General features: G+C 53.3%; 2 protein-coding genes across 6 annotated transcripts in view; both read left to right on the top strand.

Moving 5' to 3' along the window:
- RORC (RAR related orphan receptor C) overlaps nt 1-10,447 on the top strand; it is a 29,266-nt gene extending 18,819 nt beyond the window's left edge. For 4 of the 5 annotated variants that reach the window (XM_007428809.4, XM_088137180.1, XM_088137182.1 and 1 more), the window contains 9 exons: nt 4,057-4,142; nt 4,451-4,592; nt 5,138-5,656; nt 6,039-6,160; nt 6,597-6,729; nt 7,172-7,279; nt 7,572-7,682; nt 8,311-8,420; nt 8,602-10,447. In XM_007428809.4, the coding sequence (XP_007428871.1) occupies nt 4,057-4,142; nt 4,451-4,592; nt 5,138-5,656; nt 6,039-6,160; nt 6,597-6,729; nt 7,172-7,279; nt 7,572-7,682; nt 8,311-8,420; nt 8,602-8,766 (1,496 nt within the window). In that variant the 3' untranslated portion in view covers nt 8,767-10,447. Of the gene's footprint in view, nt 1-1,358; nt 4,143-4,450; nt 4,593-5,137; nt 5,657-6,038; nt 6,161-6,596; nt 6,730-7,171; nt 7,280-7,571; nt 7,683-8,310; nt 8,421-8,601 lie in introns of those variants that run through there. The other variant, XM_025167004.2, reaches the window with a different exon arrangement.
- Nucleotides 10,448-17,732: 7,285 nt separating this feature from the next.
- On the top strand, nt 17,733-20,028 carry LINGO4 (leucine rich repeat and Ig domain containing 4). The gene has a single exon (XM_007428815.2). The coding sequence runs from the start codon at nt 17,956-17,958 to the stop codon at nt 19,756-19,758; it is 1,803 nt and encodes a 600-aa protein (XP_007428877.1). The 5' UTR covers nt 17,733-17,955; the 3' UTR covers nt 19,759-20,028.
- The last annotated feature ends 2,422 nt before the right edge of the window (nt 20,029-22,450 follow it).

Raw genomic sequence — 22,450 nt, 5'->3', positions numbered from 1 at the left:
TCTCTTCCTTCCTTCCTTCCTCTTCCTCTTCCTCTTTCCTTCTTCTCTTCCTCCTTCCTTCCTTCCTTCTCCTCTTGTCCTTCTTTCCTTCCTTCTTCTCTCCCTCCTTCCTTCTTTCCCTCCTTCCTCTTCTTCCTTCCTTCTTCTCTCCCTCCTTCCTTCTTCTCTCCCTCCTTCCTTCTTTCCCTCCTTCCTCTTCTTCCTTCCTTCCTTCCTTCCTTCCTTCCTTCCTTCTCCTCCTCCTTCCTTCTTTCCTTCTCTTCCTCCTTCCTTCCTTCCTTCCTTCCTTGTTCTTCTCTTCCTCCTTCCTTCCTTCTCCTCTTGTCCTTCTTTCCTTCCTTCCTTCCTTGTTCTCTTCCCTTCCTTTTTCTCTTGTCCCTCCTTCCTTCCACAAATCATGTTAAGAAGAACCCAGAATTCTCTCGGTGGAAAGGGGGCATTTGGAACCTCGCCACGCTTTGCTGTCATGTTCCGGACAGGGCACCCTCGTCCCACGCGCCAGATTACGGTCCTCCTCTCCCGCACCTTTCCGTGCCACTCCCCCCTCGTCTTGGGTGTGAAAGTCGGGGGTCTCCCGCCTCCCAAAGTGGCTTCTGGAAGCCTTTTGACAGCTGCACGTCCTGCAGTGGGTTATCGCCATCCCAGCAACCCGTGTCCGCTCTTCCCTGCAAAACGGCCTCCTTTCGACTCAGCATCTTGCGCTCCCCGTTTTTCCTCCTCTTTGCAAGAGAAAACCCCCAGGCGTCCTCAGCTGTAGCCAAGGCGTTTTTTTGTTCTCTTAAGGGGGGGCACCTACCCAGAGCTTCTCCTCCGTCAGCACCCAGCAGAGCTGAGTAACCCATCCATGGGGGCGGAGGTTGTCGGTACCTGTCTGTAAATGCTTACACGGCTTTTCGGTTTGATTCATGTGGGGAAAGTGTTAACGAATCTCCCTTCTTCTCCCCACGTTGCGGGCGCCCCTGTGCTGTGAGAGGGGAAGGGGCCGGGGGGAGGCCGGGGAGGGGGGTGAATCGGCTGCAACGCGCAGGCATTCGTCTCGAGTGCCGTTTCTCAAGCTGTGTGGTTTGGGGGTTTGGTGCTTGCAACAGGTGCAGAAGAGGCCCTGAAGGCGCTCTCAGATTTATGTTCAAAAGGAGGAAGCCTTGGCCTACCTTAAAAAAAATGGGGGTGGGAGGTCCATTCTTCCTGGCATGTGTTGATCTTGGACCGTCCCCACGAGCGAGAGGGAGGTTGGTGGTGGTTTTGTGCTGTGGAACAGATGTACGGCCCTCCGGGAAAGTCTGCGTGCCGCGCTGTTGGCCTCCACCGAGAGCCTCCCCTTCACAGGGACTAGTAACCTGACCCCAAAGTCCGGTCCGGAGGAACCGAAGGATGCACGAGCCGAAGATTCAGTGCCCGCTTCTTTATTCCCACCCAAAAGGCCAGAAAACTTTGCCAAGAGGCCAGAAGGGAGCTAAAACTCTGCCCGCCACTCAGGGCACCGCCTTAGGTCTGAGAGCGTGCCAACAATTGCAACTGGAAGCGGGCACAGTTTTCCAGGAGCTGATCTGCATTTTTTGGAAAACTGCCACCAGGAGGTCGAGGCACAAGGGGTCAGTTCTGCTCCTTCCTACCCGTAGGACACCCAAGCGGGCCAATAATCGTAAAATAAGCCGGAAAGAACAGGGGAGGAACACAGAAATGGGGCAGAAGGGAGACCAGGTGGGGGAGCGTTTGCAGCCTGAAGACCTCTCCACGGAGATCAACCCCTCCACAAGCCCCCCAACACCTGCCTAGTGACCTTAACCAGCTTTTAATAATCCTCAGATTGTTAAAAGCCAGCAAGGATTTTGCCTCCAGCCCAAAGCTCAGCTTCTTTGCTTCCCGGGATCCTAAACCAAGAAGAGAGATTTGTGAAAAGGGGGCTGGGGGCTGTGGGCGGGGGGGAGAACTGCTGATGGGACTTAAAACCTCAGGTCAAAGTTGTGTTTAGAGCTGCAGTCGGTTCTAAAAAAGTGACTCTTTTTCAAAGGTGGGTCTTGCTGATGTCTTAAAGCAGAGCGAGGCCGGCCCTATTGATAGGTAGAGGGAAGGGGCCGCCTTGGGTGATATTTTCTGGGTAGGGGAGGCAATGGGGGGGCCCCTGAACTCTCCGGCTGCTCCCCTAAGCCGAAAGGAGACTTGGGGATGCCATCCGACACATCCTGGGCCTGCTCAACTAGCGTGTGGTTCAGCATCCAGAGATGATTCAGTTTCCCTGTCCGGTCAGTTTCTCAACCTGGGCGGAGGAAGGGGCAACTCAAGGCTTTCCAAAAGTCATAGAAAGTTGCGCTTCGCACGGTGGTACTGTTGGTACCGTGTGACTGGGAGAGCGGGATGTTGGGGGAAAGGAGGAGAGGAAGAAGCCAACGCTTTTGCGTTCTGCAAACCCAACTGGGCCAGCTCGCGCTGCCGATACAGACGTCAGGCCGTGTTTTTTAGCTCTGGAGGTGAACTAGAGACGTTGGCTGGGGGCGACCAGGTCGTGCCAGTTGGGAACAAGGGTTGTCTTCGATATCTGGGGGTGGGGGGTCACCATTCCAGGACAAAAAGGCCTTGCAGTGGGTGTAGACGCGAGCCTGATACGACTCAAGTTTTATTGCTCGTTTCTACCAAATCCTCACGTTGGGGGAAGGCGGGCAGCCGTTGAGAGCTGCGTTCGAATCGGCAGAGCCAGGATCTGAAAGCAGTTGGTGCAAGAATACGGCCACTTTGCCACTCCAGGAGAAGCAGCAGCGGGGAGTGGACCGAGGAGGCCGCCGTGGGCCGTCGGAGTCAGCCAGGGGTGCAGTCCCGGGATGAAACCCTCCCTCGTGGCCCCTGGGGGCCCGGCGCCACCCACCCCTCCCTCCCGAAACGTGGACCTCTCCGGAGACAACCATTTTGGCTCATCGGCCCTGGTCTCGCCCTCCTGTTTCCGCTGACGCCACCCTTCCTGTGACACCACGGAATCCGCCCGGTGGGGGCTGGAATCACGGGTTCGAAACATCCCGATTCCTGACCGCATCGGTTTGAGAAATTTGAGAAAAGAGAGAGAAAATACACCCCCCCTTTTTTTTTTTTTTTTAAATCTGGCTGCTTCGTCTCCTTGCAAACGTCCCAGTTGCAGCACCCGAGGCCCCCGTTGACCTTGGGTTAAAAGGGCAGGTTTACTGGCAGAGAAGGCTTTGCTTAAAAGTGAGAGTGCGTCTTCCTGGCAGTCTCCGTCGAGGTGGACCGGTTGACTAATTGTAAAGCTGACTCAACCCTGCTCCCGCGTGTTTGCTTACCAGTATCGGCTTTTGAAGCGAAGGGAAGAAATATTTGGCCTCTGCGGTTTGATCTCTTCTTTCCGTCGATTATGTAGTCGTGACGGGGAGATGGGGGAAGATAGCAGCAGGCTGGGCGAGGGGGAAGAAAGACGGCGCGGGGTGCGGGAAACGGCGGTCCGGGATCCTCGGGTTGGCCGGGCGCCAAGGCCACGGGTCCGAGAAGGAAGGAATCTGGGGAGGGGGACGTGCCACCCTCGCCGTGGCTTGGCGGATGGGCTTCCGCAGCACAACGGCCTTGCGAGGTAGGCTCCTCCGCCTGTCTTCCAGGGAGCAGGCGGCGTCGATGCGAGCGGCGTGCTGGTGGAGGGAGGGGATTTCCAACCCAGGTGCTGAATTACCTTCCCTCTACCTGGCCTGCGCTGCAGACACACCCTCCGTCTCAGATACACACACAACGTGCGCTGGACAAGGGCGCTCTGCAGAAGCTCGGGAGTTGGCTTGCTTGCTCCAGCTGTTCCCAGGTCTTGTGAAAGGCGCCGGCAGGGAACGTGGGGCGAGGATGCCCTCTGGTGGACCCCGATGAGCACTGCAGGCTCTGTTGGCCAAGAGCTGGAGACACGTCGTCTAGAGTTGGTTGCTGGCCTTCCCCCGCCGTTAGGGAAAAGGACCGTCTGGGGCTCCGTCCTTGCTCCCCCCGGAACACGGCTGGCCAGTGTGCGCGTTCCCACCGCGGGAGGACGCGTCTCTCGAGAGCTGAACCTCTCCTTGCCTTCTCTCCCCGCCACAGCTCAGATTGAGGTGATCCCCTGCAAGATCTGCGGAGACAAGTCTTCCGGGATCCACTACGGGGTCATCACTTGTGAAGGATGCAAGGTGGGGCGACAGTCTTGTTCCTTGGGGTCTCCTGTGCCGGACCCTTCCCAACGAGGCCTGTTGGCCACCGTGGTTCCCTCTCCCTTGCAGAAGACTATTCTGGGTGGGGGCAGAGAGGGGGTCCCCCTTTCCCCTTGGGCTCTGGAAGCGAATGCCCTTAAATCTCTACGGAACCAGTTTTGGCACTCCTCGCTTCCCTGGTGGGCCACCAAACTGTTTGGCTTCACGTGGCCTTGGAGGCCACCAGTGAAGCCGGAGATCTCCCAAGGATCCGTCCTCTTTGTTCACCTTCATGGCTTCCACTCCAGGGCTTCTTCCGACGCAGCCAACAAGGGAACGTCGCATACTCTTGCACTCGGCAACAGAACTGCCCGATTGATCGTACCAGCCGCAACCGCTGCCAACACTGTCGCCTGCAGAAATGTCTCAGCCTTGGCATGTCCCGGGATGGTAAGGCCCGTGTTGGGGTGCACCTCAGGAGGGTCCCTAAGTCCCATAATGTCAGGTTCAGTCCACGGAACTCCACGAGACAATGCAAATACAGTTCAGTTGCGTTTATTAGCTCCAACCTCCAGACAGAAATCTCCCCAGACTGGACCCTAGTTCCCCAGCCAGCCAGCCAGCCAGCCAGCCACAACACCGTGAATTCCTTAGGGAGGTGCCAGCCTCCTCTTCTTGAACTTCCCACGCTCCTGTTGGGGGCTAAGACCACGCTTATCTCCCTGAGCCTGGCCTTCATAAGTCCATTCCATCACACACAAGATTTCCCTGGATTTCTGTACGCTCAGGTTTGGGAGTTCGCTCTATCCTTTGCCTCAGTTGGGCGCCCTTGTTGGCACACCGCGAAATGGGACGGGAGAGAAGGACCACCTTGGCGCTCCCAGTGGAGATGTGGAGACGGAGCTTCAAGTACCACCGAATAACACCACATGGCTCGTGTCATACATGCCTTGCGTCGTCCGAGAGTCACCCCCTGATTCTTCTTCTCTTCCCAGCTGTCAAATTTGGCCGGATGTCCAAGAAGCAACGGGACAGCCTCCACGCTGAGGTTCAGAAACAGCTGCAGCAGCAACAGCAGCAAGGTGGGGAGTGTTCCACCTACTCCTTGGGCCTGGCCAACGGACAGCTCAAGCTGGACCCTTCCCCAGATCTCCGAGAAGGCTCGAGCTGCTCCACCGCCCTCCTGACCGGACAGGCCCGCCTTAGCCAGTCCCCAGATGAGACCGCTGCCTTGGCCTACTCCAACGGACTCACCAAGGCTCAGAGCCTCCTGGGTGAGGACCGGCAGGACCCCTTCAAAAAGGGGTACAGTCCTGGGGTCATCAAGTTAGAGCCCAGGACGAGCGTCTATTATGCTTTGGAGACGCAGGCGTCGCCGGAGCTCCTGTCCCCCAACGTCGGCCGAGCGGAACGGACAGCGTTCGGAGGGGCTGGCAGTGAGACCCTTGACTTCTGTACCACCCCGAGCTTCACCGGCTTCTTGGAGTGCCCACACGCTTCCCTGACGGAGATTGGTGAGTGAGAGGAGGCTTTCGGAGGGGCTGGAGGGAAAGTAGGTGTTAACGAGATGGTGGGAATCTTTGTGGTTTTCAGAAAGGCTGATGTCCAGGGAGTTCTTCCCAGGTGGTGGACATTATCTTCCCCACCCTCAGAATGACAGGGGAGTAACGCTGCCTCCATCTGGAGATTTCTGTTCCAGGAATCTGCCAAGATTCGTTCTTCCACCTGGGAAAGGTGGTATCTCAAGATGAAATGCAGGCTTGGTGCCCCCCTCCCAAAATCAGACTTAGGCAAAGCAATAGAAGTCAAGGCAGCTGAGATTAGGCCCAGAGCAGATTCCTGTTGGGGTGGGGTTAATTGCAGACACACAGCCATCCCATTGCCTTCCTTCTGCAGAGCACCTGACCCAGAACGTCCTCAAGTCCTACCGGGAGACCTGTCAACTCTGCTTGGAAGACCTCCAGCTGCTGAGGTGGGAGACCTTCACCAGGGAAGAAATTGGGAGCTACCAGAAAAAGGTGAGACGAGGTTCCACCCGTTCTCAGAAAGAGACTCCACCTTCACGATCGGTGCCCTCTGTGGTGGGGGGCAAGGTGAAGGCTTGACAGTAGGCCGTGGCCTTTTCCACCATGGTCGTGCCCATGTTAGAGTCCCTCTTCAGAACAGTCCGTGGAGTGTTAGCGCTCAAGTTAGGAAGAAAACATCTCACGGTAGAAGGTCAGCATCACAGCAGGGTTGACCTTCATTAGATCTTCGCGACTTCAGCTTCTGGGCAGAAGGGACAACTCTACAAGAGGGACATTACAGTCCAACTCAATAGAGAGCTTTAAGAAGCACATCTGGGATCCCCACGCAAAACCATGTAGAAAGGTTCTGGATATCTTTATTCCCCTCTATTTTGCAAGATCCACCCAAACTTCTTCTTCGTCATCTCTCTCTCTCTCTTTCTACCAGTCTACGGAGGAAATGTGGGAGCGCTGCGCTTGCCGCATCACGGAAGCCATCCAATACGTGGTGGAGTTCGCCAAGCGAATGGGGGGCTTCATGGACCTCTGCCAGAACGATCAGATCGTCCTCCTCAAAGCTGGTAAGGGGGGCCTGATGCCACACTCCCTTCCTGAGAGGCCTTCATAGGCCCGTCTGTACAGCCACCTTTTCCATAGGGAATAAGTGACACTTTTATCGCTCGATTTTAAGGGCCCCCTTTAAGCTGGGTGTCTGAGCCCGACACGTTTTCTCTCTTTCCTGCGCAACTGACTAATTGCTAACTGTTGACGTCGCTGCCTTCCGTTTCGAATACATTTTCACCTTGTAGTAACTCGGTAATCCGCCCAGGAAACTTCTGTAATTGGATGGGTTAGATGTCATATAAACCCCCCAAAGATCCCACCGTCGCCAAAGACAGGGAGAGACCAGAACAGCACCGAACGGGAGCAGAATCCCATTTCAGTCGGAGCTGAGGACGTAGTCAAAGTCTTCCCCAAAGAAGGAGGGGTTGGCCAAGCTAACGGTGTCCTCTTCCCATTCAGGGGCCATGGAGGTGGTTCTCGTGAGGATGTTCCGGGCCTTCAATTCCGAGAACCGGACCGTCTTCTTTGAGGGCAAATATGCCAGCCCAGAGGTCTTCAAGTCTCTCGGTACAAGCACATCCTTTCTGTCTGGATCAAGAATGGTGGATTTCCCTCTGTGGATGTGGGTCGGGGCCCAAAGTAGGGCATAAAAGGGGGTCCGGTTAGGGGTTTTGGCGTCAGGGCTGAAGCCATGCTACTTGCGCGGGGTTGAGGAGCATCAACGGGCAGCGAGAGGTTCTTGCAAACCCAGGAGCGTGGCCTCCGTTGGCTTGCAAGCTTGAGCGAACTTCAACAAGGAGGAGCACCGATTGGTGGCCTTTCCTCTTGCGGTTTGAAAGACGCGTCTCGTTTTCCCCAGGGTGCAGCGAGCTCATCAACTCCATCTTCGACTTCGCGCACAGCCTGTGTTCGCTCCACTTCTCCGAGAACGAAATCGCCCTCTTCAGCGCCCTGGTGCTCATCAACGCAAGTAAGAGCCAGGCGCAGGTGGTGGGGTCAGGCGCTCGCTGCCCGCTCTTTGGACCGCCATTCATGGCTTTCGGTTGGATGGAAAAGAAATGGTTGTGACTTCTCGGTTCGAGGGGAGAACAACATTGGGATAAGTCCTTGTAGGAGTGAAAGCAGGGACTTTCCGCTTTCCTTTATAGCGGGGCCCAAGGCTAGAGTTGGTGAGCTTCCTGTCTCTCCTTGAACCGTCGCCTCTCCAAATTTCTTGGGTTTTCACTCATCTCCAAAAAAAAAACGACATTGCACAAGAACGGAAAACTGATGGTTTAATTTACCAGCTGATCCCATAAAGCTGCAAATTAAACCACCGGTTTAAGCTGCCTCTGAATAACAGATGAATGAAAAGACTCCGTTGCCGCCCCAACTAATGGCAGAAGGTCTGGGCCAGTTTAAAGAATAAAAGAATTTTAAAAAAAACACCATGGCTTAAAGACTAAAAGAATTTAAAATGCCATGGCTTAATGTCAGGCTGCCAGATCAGATCTGCACCCAGGAAAGGTGAGCCCCGGCTGGGGGGGGGCAAAGCTCCTTCCCAGCCCGCTTTGCCCAGCCGGGTGTAGCCCCAGCGGGTTGCTCTGTGCATTTTGCAGATCGCCCCTGGTTGCAGGAGAAGAGCAAGGTGGCCCACCTGCAAAGCAACCTCGAAGTGGCGTTCAGGCACATGCTGCAGAAAAACCACCGGGAGGGCATCTTAGCCAAGGTGTGTATCTATGTGCCCGGGCTCTGAACAGAGGAGAAAAGAGCCTGCCTGCCTCTCCCCTGGGACCCCCAGGCGCGCAGCGGGTCTCGCCCCAGGCGCGGCACCTTCCGGGGGAGCCACACGACGCGAGAGGGTCTTCTCCCAGCTCCAACCCTGCCTCTTCCCCGATATTTCTTTCCAGCTGCCCCCCAAAGGGAAACTCCGCAGCCTTTGCTCCCAGCACGTGGAGAAGTTCCGCTCCTTTCGCCAGATGCACCCCGTGGTCGTCCACGCCGTCTTCCCGCCACTGTACAAAGAGCTTTTCAGTTCGGACTGCGAGCCACTCCAGGGCGGCCCGGGGGAGTAACCCCCTTCCCGCGAGCCGGCGACGGACCAGAAATCGCCTCCCGGTCGCTCTGAGGCCGGAGCCAGCAGGGGTGGGAGAGCGGGCCCGAGGCAGAAGAAGGGCATCGGATCCAGGGAAGCGGGCAGGACGAGGAGGGGTGGGCACCCGGTGCTCTTCGGCCCTCCCTTTGGGGAGGTCCTGCTTTGCCCTGAAAGGAAGACCAGCCAGGCCCTCCTGCCTCCCCTCGCCGGACCCGTGGGGTGAAGGCGGGAGCCTGGTCCACGGAGCACCCCGGGTGGCATTTAGGGGTCAGCTGCCACAGAAGCACTAAGCGTTAAGGGGGGGTCTTGCAGACGCCCCGCAAAGCCGCTTCCGCCGTGATGTGGTGTCACGGGAAGGCAGGGTCCGGCTTGGGTGGCCCCAAAATACCTCATCGTGCCTTTGTCGGCACGAGACTCAGCAAAGTTCTTCAGCTTTGTTGTGTGTGCGTGTGTGTGTGGTCTTTTCTTCCCTGAAAAGAGGTTTTTCAGGAAAAAAAAAGATATATGTATATATACATAGACATGGACAGATGTGGGTCTCTAAGATAGATCTTTATTTTTCTGCTAAGTCTGGATTGGATAACAAAGCAATAGCCGTCTACTTTTTCCCTTTCTTCCTCTTTGCGCTGTTGCATCTTCAGCGGGCCTCGACCTCTGCGCTTGGAGTACCCGGGCTGTTTGTCAGGATAAATCTCAGCGCCTGGCACGCATTGGAGTGGTGATCTAGAAGCCAGACGAGTGGGTTTGGCTCGTGGGCGATTTCCCCAAAGGGCTGGCGAAGCCAACACGGTTTTCTTCGGAGACGGTGGGGGTGCTGACGATGTTCCCAGGTTCATTTTAAATGCATAGGGCAGCAGAAACATTTTCTGGGAACTTCTGCAGAGCAGAAGGGTCCTCCGCTTCCGAGAAGCTAACTTTCTCCCTACCCCGACCGAAAACGGCCACAAAATCTGGGGTTTATCACCAGTCGCCTCTTTTCATCTCAGCCGGGTCTGTTGAACGTCGGTGGGTCTTTAGAAGTCATCTTTTGGGTGTTGACTTGGGAAAGTTTTCTTCTGGGGACAGAGAGAGGGGGGAAATGAACGTGTCACAGGGGAGCTGGGCTTTGCCCACTTAGCAGCATAACGTTCAAACGGGCACGAGTGACGGGCACGCGGGGCACGTGGGAGCAGCAGAGGCCCAACTCTCCTGGTTAAACCCTGCAGAAATGCGGCCATCGAGCGTGTTTGCTTCCACGGTGGGCCCCGTAGAAATCTCTTCCCCATCTGGATTTTCCTGATATTCAAAGCCTAATCTTTCCCATTTGGAGTCCTCACTTGCAAACGGTTTGGCTTGCAGGAACGCGGGAATACATCTGAGCTTAGTTTTCCCATCAAGAGCTCTTCCAATGACGCCCCTCGCCGTTGGCACGGAAAAGCCCGCTAGGTTGCATCCGACGTGCGTGAGCACAACTCAAGCCCCTTTTCCGTTCTCCTTGTCTTTTTCTGGGGCTAAAAAAAATGGTTTGAAATATTTAAAGGATGCGGGGAGGGTACGTCCTGTAAATACCTGTTTTAAAAGTTTAATTTTTTTTTTAAGCTAAGTTTAGAGCAACTGGTCTTTGGAAAGCGTACGATGGAAACAGTTTAGTTTACTTTTTAATTTAATTAAACTACGGTGCATATTGATAAGACTGGTTGGTTTTTATTCGCTCGCCGGCTCTTCTCTTTTTTAAAATTATGGTGTTTTGTGGGTTTTCAGGTGGAAAGGTAACAGCTGAGCCTTTTAAAGGCAACGGATCACATCTGTGCAAGGGAAGTTCCCCTTCTGCGATCTGTGTTTCTGGCAAGCCATCTTTTTCATTTTTGTTAAATGACTCTGATGTCCCTTTCGAGCTTTGAAATACATTGCTGAGATGGCCAGAATTCAATTGCCTCCTCGACATCTCTAGAAATTAAATTTCAGAAATGGATACATCTTGGCTTTTAGGGATGTGCAGATTAAATGCACGGGTGTTGGGAAGGGAAGAATCTTCTTCCACCCCAGGCAATTTGCAAGCCAGATAGGAACCCTCCACGGGCCAGTTTGGAGCCCTGGGCTTTGAAATCCCCCAGACCCCTCCAGAATATTGAATTAAGCCAACTGAGAGGATGGGGCCAAACAATCTCGCATCCTTTGGGGCCCCTCATTGTCATCCAAGGCAGCTACGGATATTCCCCAGATTTTTCCAACTAGGCATAGCACCTTTACCCAGCTGGTCTGTACCAACAAGTTGTTTTTTCGGGGTGTTTCAAAGAATAAATACTTCCCCCTCTTCTGTTGCTTTAAGAAAACCTTCCCCGGCACCGATATACGTGCCGCGAATCTTCCATCACACGTGGACCAAAAAAATACACGCACCTGAGCACGTCTTCCTTCTAATTCCCTACCCAAGGCTAGCCTTGCAGCTACGGGTTTTGCTGACATCCCTGGTGAAGATCGGAGACTGACACTTGCATCAGGCTGCTGATAGCACACACAGGCCTACGAAACCAGATTAACCCATCTCCTACTGGTTTACAGCCTACATACCCTTCGCCCCCGAACGAGGCAAACCGTGGCCGTCACCAGCTCTTTTTCTCTGGGGATCCTGTTAAGGAAGGGGGCACATTTGGTGGGCTTCCCCAAGCAGGCGTCCCAGTCCAGGAAGGAATCGGAGGGCAGGGTTCGATCTTGGACTCCTGGGCAATTAATAAACCTTAAGATTTCCTTTTTCTTCGTTTGCTGGAATGAAAACCAGCTGCTTCGCTTTGCAAGGATGCGAGCGTGCTGCTCTGCGTGCTAAGCAGCTGTAAAGGGGGGAAAAAAAGGAGGAAAAACTACAGAAAGACAGCCACGTGGCTGAGAGAGGAGAGAGCTCCGGATGAGACGGAATCAGAAGCGGGATCAGCCCCAGGTAAGCTGTGGGTTCGTTTCTAAGATACTTTTCGGGTCCGAGAAAGTGGGCGAGCCGCCTGCCCTGCGCAAGTTCTCCTTGGAACAAAAAGGTGGTGCAGGGTGAACGTCTTGGGAAAAGCAGCCATTCGGGGGAGGGAGGGGAACGAAAGAAAGCATTGCGAAATTGCTGGTTCTGTCGGGGGGGGGCTGAGCAGAAGATCAGCGGGTCGAGGCTCGTCTAGGGCAGCTCGGTGTGTCCCCCTGGCCTAGCACAACCCGGGCTTGGCACCCAAAGGCCCCAGGTTCAAATCCAGAGGCCCGGGGAAAAGGGCGCCTGGAAGTTGGAGGAATGCTTCACCGCTGGATTGATCCAGGGGTGAAGGAAACTGCGTTTTGCATTGCTCGGCTCGGTAGAACGAACGAGGTTTCCTGTCGCATCCCTGCATGTCTTCAGCTTGGAAGCCGCCTCTGCCGTTTGACCCATTTTGATGCAGCTAGCAGGGGGACCAAAATAGGGATGCTGCGGAAACTAAGCGTTGGCGCAACGGATGCAGGCGTTGGGTCGGTGTTTCAGAAAGAAACGGAAGGAGGGGGAAAGTCCGTGTAGGGCCTGGGGGTGAGTTTACATTCCCTGGGGCCCGATGAATCTTTTCCATCGCTGTTCTTCCTTCCAAACAAACCCTTGTTTGGAGGGCTGTGAATTGGAGGCAGTGCAAACGGAGAATCGATCCTCGTTGCTTTCTTCCCCCACTGGGAGAAGCAACTGTTGCAGACGCCAGGAGCGACTCCTTCTCACACTTACACGCCCGAGTTGTGAAATCCAGACACGGGAGTGCACGCGCAGCAAGGAAAGTACAGCATGACACCTTTCACCGAACGGCGTGTCCTCTTCGAAACAGCCTTGGCAAGTTGCCACCGGCGCTGTTGGAGCGCGGGGGAAAAAACAGCTCAGAATTGGTTTGCAAAAGGAGGATTAACCGCGTGAAGGATGGAGAGCAAAGGCCGGTGAAAGTGCAAGGTGTGTGTAGTGCCTGGTCTCCCTGGAGCACGAACTCATTCTTTTTCCTTCAAGGTCTCGCATTTCAAGAACAGGAGGCCCAGTTTATTCAGTTCAAGGAGGTGGAGGATGGGATAGACCCAGCCAGCGAGTCCCATTTAGGGCGTCTGTGTCACTAAGCTACCGTGCAAATGTTCTTTTCCCTTCCCTTTGTGATTTTTTTTTGATAGCAGGGAATAATATTTGCTTTCTTGTGCAAGCTCAGATAAAAACAAAAATAAAGGGGGAGGCTGTGTCGTTTGAAAGGAACAGTTGAGATCAAATGAAGCGAGAGAGAGATAGAGGAGGAGGAGGAGGACGGATGGACGGACGGACGGACATGTATGTATGTATGTATCAGAAATGAGTGGATTCTGAGCCTTAAGATACGTTGGATGTTGGGGGTCCTCCCATAAACTCTGCAGACCCTTTTATTTTGATGTTTCGGTTTTTCCCCCCTCTCATGGAAATAGTACAGAAAAGGTTGGCCTGGCTGCTTTGGGGAAGGTTTTCACCCCATTTCTGCAGATGCTAACGCGCGCACACACACACACACACACAATCTCTTGCTCCTGCTCCTGCTCCTGCTCCTGCTCCTGCTCCTGCTCCTGCTCCTGCTCCTGCTCCTGCTCCTGCTCCTCCTCCTCCTCCTCCTCCTCCTCCTCCTCTTCCTCCTCTCCTCCTCCTGCTCCTGCTCCTGCTCCTGCTCCTCCTTCACCTCCTCCTCCTCCTCCTCCTCCTCCTCCTCTTCCTTTTCCTCTTCCTCTTCCTCCTCCTCCTCCTCCTCCTCCTCTCCTCCTCCTGCTCCTGCTCCTCCTTCACCTTCACCTCCTCCTCCTCCTCCTCCTTCCTCCTCCTGCTCCTCCTCCTCCTCCTCAGAGCAAGGATTTCAGCCCACAGTTCTCATCTGGTTGAAGGTGGGAAGGGATGTTCTCTGACAGACCTTAAATAAAAATAAGCAACTTCTTAGGAGCCAGAATAGCAAATCTGGCAGGCAGGGAGACTTCTGTCTCTTACAAAATAAATTAACAACAACCACAGCAGCTTTGTGGAGGAGTTTTGGGGAAGACACAGTTCCTCGCCTTGCTCCCCCCCACAGTGCTTCGCAGTCCCAGATGTTTGTTCGCTGCGTCTAGAGGACACTGGTTAAGGGACTCCTCCAACGATTCCTCCCACCCCAGGTGACCGATGTTTTATGCAAGGTGACCAGGAGTTTACGAAGCACTGCAGCTTGGAGAAAGGGAGATGCCCCCCAGTGAAGTGAGCAGAGGAGGTTTGAATTTCTGGAAAAACGTCCCGGAGGGTTGGAATTCAGCAAGGTTGAAATCCAGCAGGTCCAAACAGCAGGGGCTTGTGCTAACCAGCAGATACCAACACAATTAGGTGCGGTGTCATCCCGAGTTAAACCGAGCAGCTGTTTTAACCTGGGTTCCTCAATGAGGACTAGAAGCTTGCCCTAACGTGCTCCCCAGGCTAGCACAAGGATTATCCTTCCAGAATAGGGCCAGGTGCCTCTTCAGAAGTCAGAAGAAAAGTCGGGAGGGGGGCGATTCCAGATGCATTGCTATTCTTTCATATATGAGGGGGAGAAAAGGAAATTCTGTTTTGTTTTTTCTGCAAATCCATCCTTGCAGTTGTGGGATATCCCCCCGGGGCTTTGGGGCAGGAAACCCCCCATCTAAGCATCCTTTGCTGCCTCCTCTTTTCTGCCCACTTGGACTGCCTTTGGCTAATTAAATGTTCCCATTAAGATGCAAAATCCAAGCCAGCCTCTCTGCAGGAGCTCTCACACCGCCGAAGACATGATGTTCCAGTTTTGCATCACCTTTCCCTCTCCGTAAAAGGGTGAGAATTATCCATGACTGTGAAAAAGGAGAAAGAGCTGCAAATTTTTTTCAGGGAGGGCTTCTCTTCCCTCCACCAAAAAAACCCCTCAGGTTATTTTTTCCACCCATCTGCGCTTCACTTAGAGTTTATTTTCTTCCCCAAAGGACTTTTCTTCTATGTCTCTAAAAATGGGGATTTCCCCAAACCTGCCACGTAGCCCCTTCAGTCCACATCTGGTGCCACCCGTCGCACCCAAACCTCTCAAATCCAGCACAAAGCTAGAAAAAATTGGAGCGCTTGAACCAGTGAACGGATTTCTCTTCCCGGCCCTAAACATCAGCAATCGAGAAAAACCAGCTCCTTGAGATACCCATGGCTGGCCGGGGGATTCTGGGAGTTGAAGTCCACGCAGCTTAAAGTTGCCAAGGTTGAGAAACCCTGCCCTGGATGCTGCCTGGTGGCTTTAACACCCAGACTTGACCTTCTGTCTTGACCCCCCAGGATCTGTCTTTCTCCACCCCCCCCCAGCTGCTCTGTAGCCCCCAAACGGCATCCATCTCTTGTTTTGCTGCAGACGCCTCGTTTTTAATGCACCGGCTGGCATTTTGCCAAGAAGCTACTTAAAAGAAATTGCGTCGCGGTGGCTGTTGGCTGGAGCTGCGCGTCACGGCCGGGCGGGAAGGGGGGCCTGCTTTGCAAGGCGCTCGGTGCACGGACGGGCAGGAGAGCTCCAACCTGGTTGAATTGCGAGCCCAGGTTGCTGGGGACCCCCGGATCCCGCCAGCACGTCTTTGCACCGGTTCTGCATTTCAATTTGGAATCCCAGTCGACGCCATTCCAAGGAACCCGTAAATTGACTTCACCCTGGGGGGGAAATCTACAGGCGGAAATACTTTTTCCCCTTTTATTCAAACGTATGAACTATTAGCGATAATTAGAGCTAGGCACACTGTCCTCTTTTTACTCGTCCTCCTCGGATCTGGACTTTGAGTCTTCTTTTCAAGGCAGAATAGATGCATTAAGAGGCAGTTAATACATCTGAAGTGGGTTGTTCTGTGTTCGTTTTTTTCCCCCATTTTCTAAATGCTCCCAAGGTGCTTCCAGGCACAAAATTAGCCAGGTCTCCCCCCTTCTAGCCCTCGCTGGCCCTTTCCCTCCACTCTTCTGCTCAATTGTATAGCTAGATAAAACGTGGACACATTTTATTAGATAGAAAGATAGAAAGATATATATAGAGAGAGAGGGAGGGAGGGAGGGAGGGAGGAAGGAAGGAAGGAAGGAAGGAAGGAAGGAAGGAAGGAAGGAAGGAAGGAAGGAAGGAAGGAAGGAAGGAAGGAAGGAAGGAAGGAAGGAAGGAAGGAAGGAAGGAAGGATCGCAATTTGAAACTTATTTTTTCAGGGAAGGTTACAAGACCCGGATATGTTTAACCTAGAAAAAGAAAGATTCAGATTAAAGGGCTTGGAATATCGGAAAGACGGCCTGGATCTTGTTTCTTAATTTATTTTTCGGAGAACAGGACCGGAGCGAGCAAGCGGAAGAGGGGAACCCCAAGGAAGTGAATTTCAACCAGATTATTTATTTATTTATTTATTTATTTATTAAATTTGCGTGCCGCCCATCTCCCCCAGCGCTGCCCGTGCTACGGGCAAGAGCAGTTGGCCATGGAGCAGATTGGCTCCGGAGCTGGCGGGGTCTGCGTTTTGGAGGCATTTAAGCCGGCATCTGTCGGCTTGCTCTGCTCGTACGTTACTCCCGCGGTGAGCAGGAGGTCTTTCCAGCCGAAATCATCCGCCGATAGATCACCCAACTGTCTCTTGATTTTTACGCCGGCAGCAAACGGACTCTTCAGCCACGCTCTGCGTGTGTGCGCTTGTGCGTGGGTCTCTGTGGGCTTCCTCCCCTCCTGTTTTCCCACTTCGGCCTTGCCAAACCGGAGAGCGGATCTGGGCGGATTCTGCAGTCACGTCCGCGGCAGCCCCAGAGGCCGCCTTAGGAGAAAATGAGGTTGGATTTCACAGTTGTGAAAAGCACTTTGCTCGTGGCATGAGTCGCTCCGAGCATGGAGTGGAAGGATGGTTTAAAGTGAGATGACTCTGTCGTGTTCTCCGTTTAAGGGAATGAATTTCACGGACGCCTGAGGCTTCATCACCCTGCAGGACGTCTAATGAAAATGCTTGGGTGTCTTGCAGAGATCCTGTTCTTCCAAAGGCCTCTTTCTAATGAATGTCTGGTTGGTTTTGTTCTTCCAACGCTACCTGGAGAGGCAAAATCCACCTTCACCTCTCCAGTTCTCCCCAAGGTGAACAGGAGGCCACCCCACTGTGCCACTTTTCCTTAGGATCTCAAAGGTCTGATTCGCCACCCGCGAGGCTCCAGCTGAAACAAGCTTGTTTCTCTTCAAGGAAAGGGGGCGAAGAACTCAGAAAGCAGGTGAGCTCTGGTGGCTGACCCAAAGCAGCTGCGTTTCCCCGAAGAAGAGTTTTCCGGCTCTTCGTCGCCGTGTTTCCATTCACTCCTTCCTTGTCCCGAGTGGAGGAATGGGGTGGGGTCCCTTGAGCAAGGTCTAGCCAGGACTCGCGAATTGGTGCCTGGCATTTCCAGACATCAAACAAGAAGGAAGGAGACCAGGAAGGTAAGAACGGGGTCCCCCCAAAGAGGTCAACTGAGGTCCTTCTCAGAACAGGGTTTGGAGGTGTTCCTAAGCTGGTTAAGTCGTGATTCAGCATTGCTGATAGGTCTCCTTTCCTCCGCTTGGTGTCCCTTCTTCCCAATCCTCCACGTATTTACTCTTCTGCAAGTCTCCTGAGCGCCAGCTTGACTCCTTCCCTTACCCAGGATCTGCGGGCAATGATGGCTTGAGGGAAGGTGGTTGACCCACCCATCTGCTGGGTGCTGTGCACACCAACGGGAAAGGGGTGCCCAGTGGGTGGGTCCCCCCCCCCGAGTCCATGGTTCCAAAGGCGGGATTTGGAGACTTTTATCAGATTGATGTCCTGCTTTTGATTCAGGAGTGTATCCATGCATTGCTTCCTCCTCCCAATTTTGTCCGCAACCACAGCCTTGCTGAGAGAGAACAGCTGGGACTTCTGGAACTGGGGGGGGGGACTTGAACCCAGGCCTCCCCAGTTCAATACCTCCTTCACCATTACTCCTCCCTGCCTCTTCTTTTTCAGAAGCCGCATTCTGGCCATTTATTCGGGACCTTTAAGCTGTTTGTAGACCCCCGAGAGTTTTTCAGTTATGAATCAAAGCCTAAGATGAAGACATCCAGGGGGCTGCCAAAGTTCCTCCCCAGATGCTCAAAAGCCAGCTCCACCAGGGCTTTTTCTTCATGATGGTTGATGCCTGCAACTGACTGCAACTCTCTCTGTGTTGTTTAGCTGTGGAGGTGGTTTCAGGAACTTCTCAAGATGCTGATCAGGCCCTCCCTGGATCTGCCGTCCTCCGGGGCAAGCCACTGGTTCCTGGTCTTCATGGCGGTAGTCTTCTTGGTGGGGTCTGGATGGAGCTGTCCTTTCAGGTGCAAGTGCTTGCTTCAGGAGAAGGTTGTCCTCTGCAACAGCAGGAACTTGACAGCTGTGCCTGCCAGGATCCCTCCGGATTCAGAATTCCTGGACTTAAGCCAAAACGTCCTCCGCACCCTACATCAGGGCATGTTCTCCCGTCTCCAAGCCCTGAAGGAGCTGGACCTCAGTTCTAACATCATCTCCAATATTGAACAGGGAGCCTTCAATGGCCTTCAGAAGATCATGACGCTCCGGCTTGCGGGCAACAAGTTGAAGATGGTAGCAGACGGGGTCTTTACAGGGCTGCCCAACCTCTCCACACTTGACCTGAGTGAAAACAAGATCCTCATCTTCTTGGATCACTCTTTCAAAGACCTCTTCAGTCTTGGGAATCTGGACATACGAGACAACCCTTTGGTCTTGATTTCAAGCCAGGCTTTCAGAGGCCTCCAAAATCTGCGGCAGCTCGCTCTGCAAAAATGCAATTTCACCAGCCTGCCAACGGAGGCCCTCTCCCACCTTCACCATCTGGCGAAGCTTCATCTCAAAGTCCTCCACCTCAGAGTCCTCCACAATTATTCCTTTCGGAAGCTCCATCAGTTAAAGATTCTGGAGATCAACCAGTGGCCTTTCCTGACAACGTTGGAGCCTCACAGTCTCTCTGGCTTAAATCTCACTTCCTTATACATTATCAAATGCAGCCTCCGTGATGTTCCTTATAAAGCCATCAAGCACCTGGCCCATCTCCGTTTCCTGGACCTCTCTTACAATCCCATCTCTATGATCCGTGGAAGGAAGTTGCTGGATCTCTCCCGTCTTCAGGAGTTCCACCTTACTGGTGGCCAACTGACCACCATCCAAGCCAATGCTTTTGAAGGCCTCATCCATTTCCGTCTCCTCAACGTCTCAGCCAACAATCTGCAGACCCTCGAAGAAAGGGTCTTCCACTCAGTGGGGAACCTGGAGGTCCTCCGGCTGGACAAAAACCCCTTGGCGTGCGACTGCCGCCTTCTTTGGATCATCAAGAGGCGGCAAAGGTTGAACTTTGAGTCTCAGCTGCCCATCTGTGCCACCAGCTCAGAAGAAGGAGAAAAACTCTTCCATAAATTCTCCAGCGCTCTGCCACACCACTTCACCTGTCGGAAGTCTAAGATCGAGAACAAGACGCTCCAGAAAGTGATTGTCAATGAAGGGGAGCAGGCCAACTTGACTTGCAACAGTGATGGAGATCCACCCCCCAGGATTTCCTGGGTGAACCCTCAAAACATCACCTTAGACTCAACCCGCAAAGGCCGGACAACAGTCCTTTCCGATGGGACTCTAAAGATTCAGTACGCCCTACCCGAAGACAGTGGGCTGTACCGTTGTGTGGCAAGCAACGTGGCGGGCAACGATTCCATGGTAGCTTCTCTCCACGTCTTCGTGCCTTGGTTCAACCAGTCCCTGGTCTGGAATGACTCCAGTCTGCGCAATAAGACTGGGATCTCCTCTCTCTTCTTCATCAACACCAGCATCTGGCTGGGGATCCTGGTCATCGGGATTGTCCCCTTTCTGTGCTCCGTCCTGGTCTGCTTCCTCTTCATCTTCCTCTGCAGCAAAGGCAGAGGGAACGTCACCCACCAGGTGATCGAGGCCGAGCCCCGTTCCTCCCGAGGGTACAAGGCTATCCTGAGCAAGCGAAGGACGGCACCGAGAAAGCCAAGGTGAACTCTTGAGTCCCTCCCCGTTGGAGACCTTCATTTCATCCTCCTCCACCAACCGCTCCAAGAAGATAAACTAAGGGAGGCTGTTTGAGAATCTCAGCCATTTCTTAGCCGTATTTCTTTTGCCCGGAGTCATAGCTATGACAAAAACATTAGCAACAGATTCAGTGACACCTCTCTTGCAAAATTAAAAAAAAAAAATCAAACTTTTTTCCAAAGTACTTGACAAATAGGGAAATAATTCTCTAATCGCAGAAAAAAAAAACATGGATCATGTTTCATCCGAGATGCAAGGACTTTGCTCTGCCACTTCAGCCTATTCATGAATAAATAAGCCCTGTTATTTTTTGCACCTGAAACTTCTAGTGTTTTTTATCCCTGAACTACCCCTGTTGGAGTGCAGCCTTGAAACTTCCCTCTAATTACATTAATCCGAGCAATTCCACCTTTTTCCCCCTGAGGGTTGATCTGTTCAGAGCAGACGCCACTATCTGTAGCCCAAAAGGGAAACTCTGCCAGAAGAGTTGAAAGTTTGTAGAAGTTTTTTTTTTTCAAAAAAGCCAAAAAGGCATGCTGGCTGGGGAATTCTGGGATTTGAAGTCCACATAGTTTAAAGCTGCTGAGATTGAGAGACCCACGTGGGGAGATGGGAATGGCACGGAAGACAAATCCCCCTTGTGTGTCAAAGATTGGGCCAAAAGTGGGTTTGAGGGGTTTCAAGGGGTCTCCTCTGGGCAAGGAAGATTTTGGGGGGGCCCAAGATGACCGCACTGGAGATACTAGAAAGCAGAAATTTTGCAGGGCTTCGCAATCAGCAGAGAAGCCTTGCAATTATTTGGGAACTAAAGGGTGCCAGATTTTAAAGTGAACACAGTCACAATCGGTGCTCCTTGGTTTCCCTGCGCGTGCTGGAAATCTTGCACCGATGTGGGTTTGAACGGCCTCCTTCCGCACCAAGGATGATGGGAAAGGTTGCAAGATTGAAGGTCCAGCAGAGAAAATTAGCCAGCCCCGTTTTGCATCCTCGATGAACGAAGTGCTTGCAAACAGGCCTGTCATTACAAGGTCCAACATGAATTCCAGCCAGCAGCTGCTTAGAAAAATAAGTGGGATATTAGAATTATGATGATTTTGCACAGGGGGACGACTTCTTCTCGAACCGGCGCAGCGCTTCCCCGCTTCCAGATTTCTCTGCCCAAGCCTGGCTGACGAGGCGAAGTGCTGTGTCTCGAAAACAAGCATGACGCAGCAAGAGGAAAAGATATTGATCGAGCGATCGATTCCTTTTGGCGGCCCAATGTCTGCAGGGCTGCGAACCCGCCAGGAGATGGCGCTCCCCAAAGAGTTCGTTCCTCTCGGGCTCTGCAGGATGAGAGGAGCCAGGCAGGAGGAAGGGAGGAAATTGAAAAAAGGAAGAAGGGAGGAGAAAGGGAAGGAAGGAAGAAAAGAGAAAGCAAGCAGGAAGGAAGAGGTGGGGGGGGAGGAGAAAGAAAAAAGAAGGAAGGAAGGAAGGAAGGAAGGAAGGAAGGAAGGAAGGAAGGAAGGAAGGAAGGAAGGAAGGAAGGAAGGAAGGAAGGAAGGAAGGAAGGAAATTGGAAAAAAGGAAGGAAGAAGATAGAGAAGGAATGAAGGGAATTGAAAAAAGGAAGGAAGGAAATTTAAAAAGCAGGAAGGAATGAAAAAAAGATAGGGGAGGGAAGGGGAAAGAAAGAAAGAAAGAGAAAGAAAAAGAAAGAAAGAAAGAGAGAGAGGGAGGGAAGGAAGGAAGGAAGGAAGGAAGGAAGGAAGGAAGGAAGGAAGGAAGGAAGGAAGGAAGGAAGGAAGGAAGGAAGGAAGGAAGGAAGGAAGGAAGGAAGGAAGGAAGGAAAACAGATGGAAGGAAAAAAGAAGGGTGCAAACATGAGCCTACTGCTGGTCTCTCTGCTGGTCTCTCTGATTTGAAAACCACAGAAAATTCAGTGCTGGATTCCAATCACAAGGTTTTTGTTTCCGGGTTGATGCGCCCATTTCCAGGACGTTTTGAGAGGGGAACGTTTTGAGAGACGCCGCCGAGCCCCAAAGAGCCAAGCCCCCTTCTGCTCCTCTTGCGGGCAATAAGCCCCCCGCCCCCCCAAACCCCAGCACTCGAGCTCGGAGTGGCCCCAAGCAACTGCACTGGGCGGTTCAGCATCACTCCCAGCCCACCAGAAAGATGGGTGCTTCAAAAAGGTGGCCCCTGCAGGCCTGGGGCCCACCAGGTATCCCCCACATTGCTGTCTGGGGGCTTCTGGGCAGCCTGGCTCTTCCCAAAATCCAGCCTTCTGGCCTGCAAATCCTCAGTGGGGCGGTTGATGTCGGGGCGCCCCATGCAAGCGGTTATGGGGCCCTTGCCTGACTTCCTCCACTCCCGGGGGGGAATCAGCAAACATCCTCTGTGGGCTACAAACCTCCCCCTTTTCCCACTGCGCCCCCCTTTCCTCGCTGAAAAAAGACATCCATCCATCCAGATGTGGGGGGAAAGGGGCTTTGCACCACCCTGTTTTAAAACCCGATGTGCCGATGCGCACCACCGTTTCCCCTCAAAAGGAAGGTTTGTGATCATTCTGCATCGTCCGCCCCAGAGAGTCTGTCTCTGAACATCTGGGAACATCTGCTTTCAGGACCCCCGCAAATATTTGAGGTTTGCACCCCAGGCAGTCCTGTTTGACTCATCCGCC

The sequence above is a fragment of the Python bivittatus genome, unplaced genomic scaffold (assembly GCF_059951505.1).
Source record: "Python bivittatus isolate LINGU-HERP-01145 unplaced genomic scaffold, Pbiv_v1 ctg000180_np1212, whole genome shotgun sequence".
Taxonomy (NCBI): Eukaryota; Metazoa; Chordata; class Lepidosauria; order Squamata; family Pythonidae; genus Python; species Python bivittatus.
The sequence above is the reverse complement of the archived record's forward strand: the minus strand, read 5'-3'. Positions and strand labels throughout refer to the sequence as shown.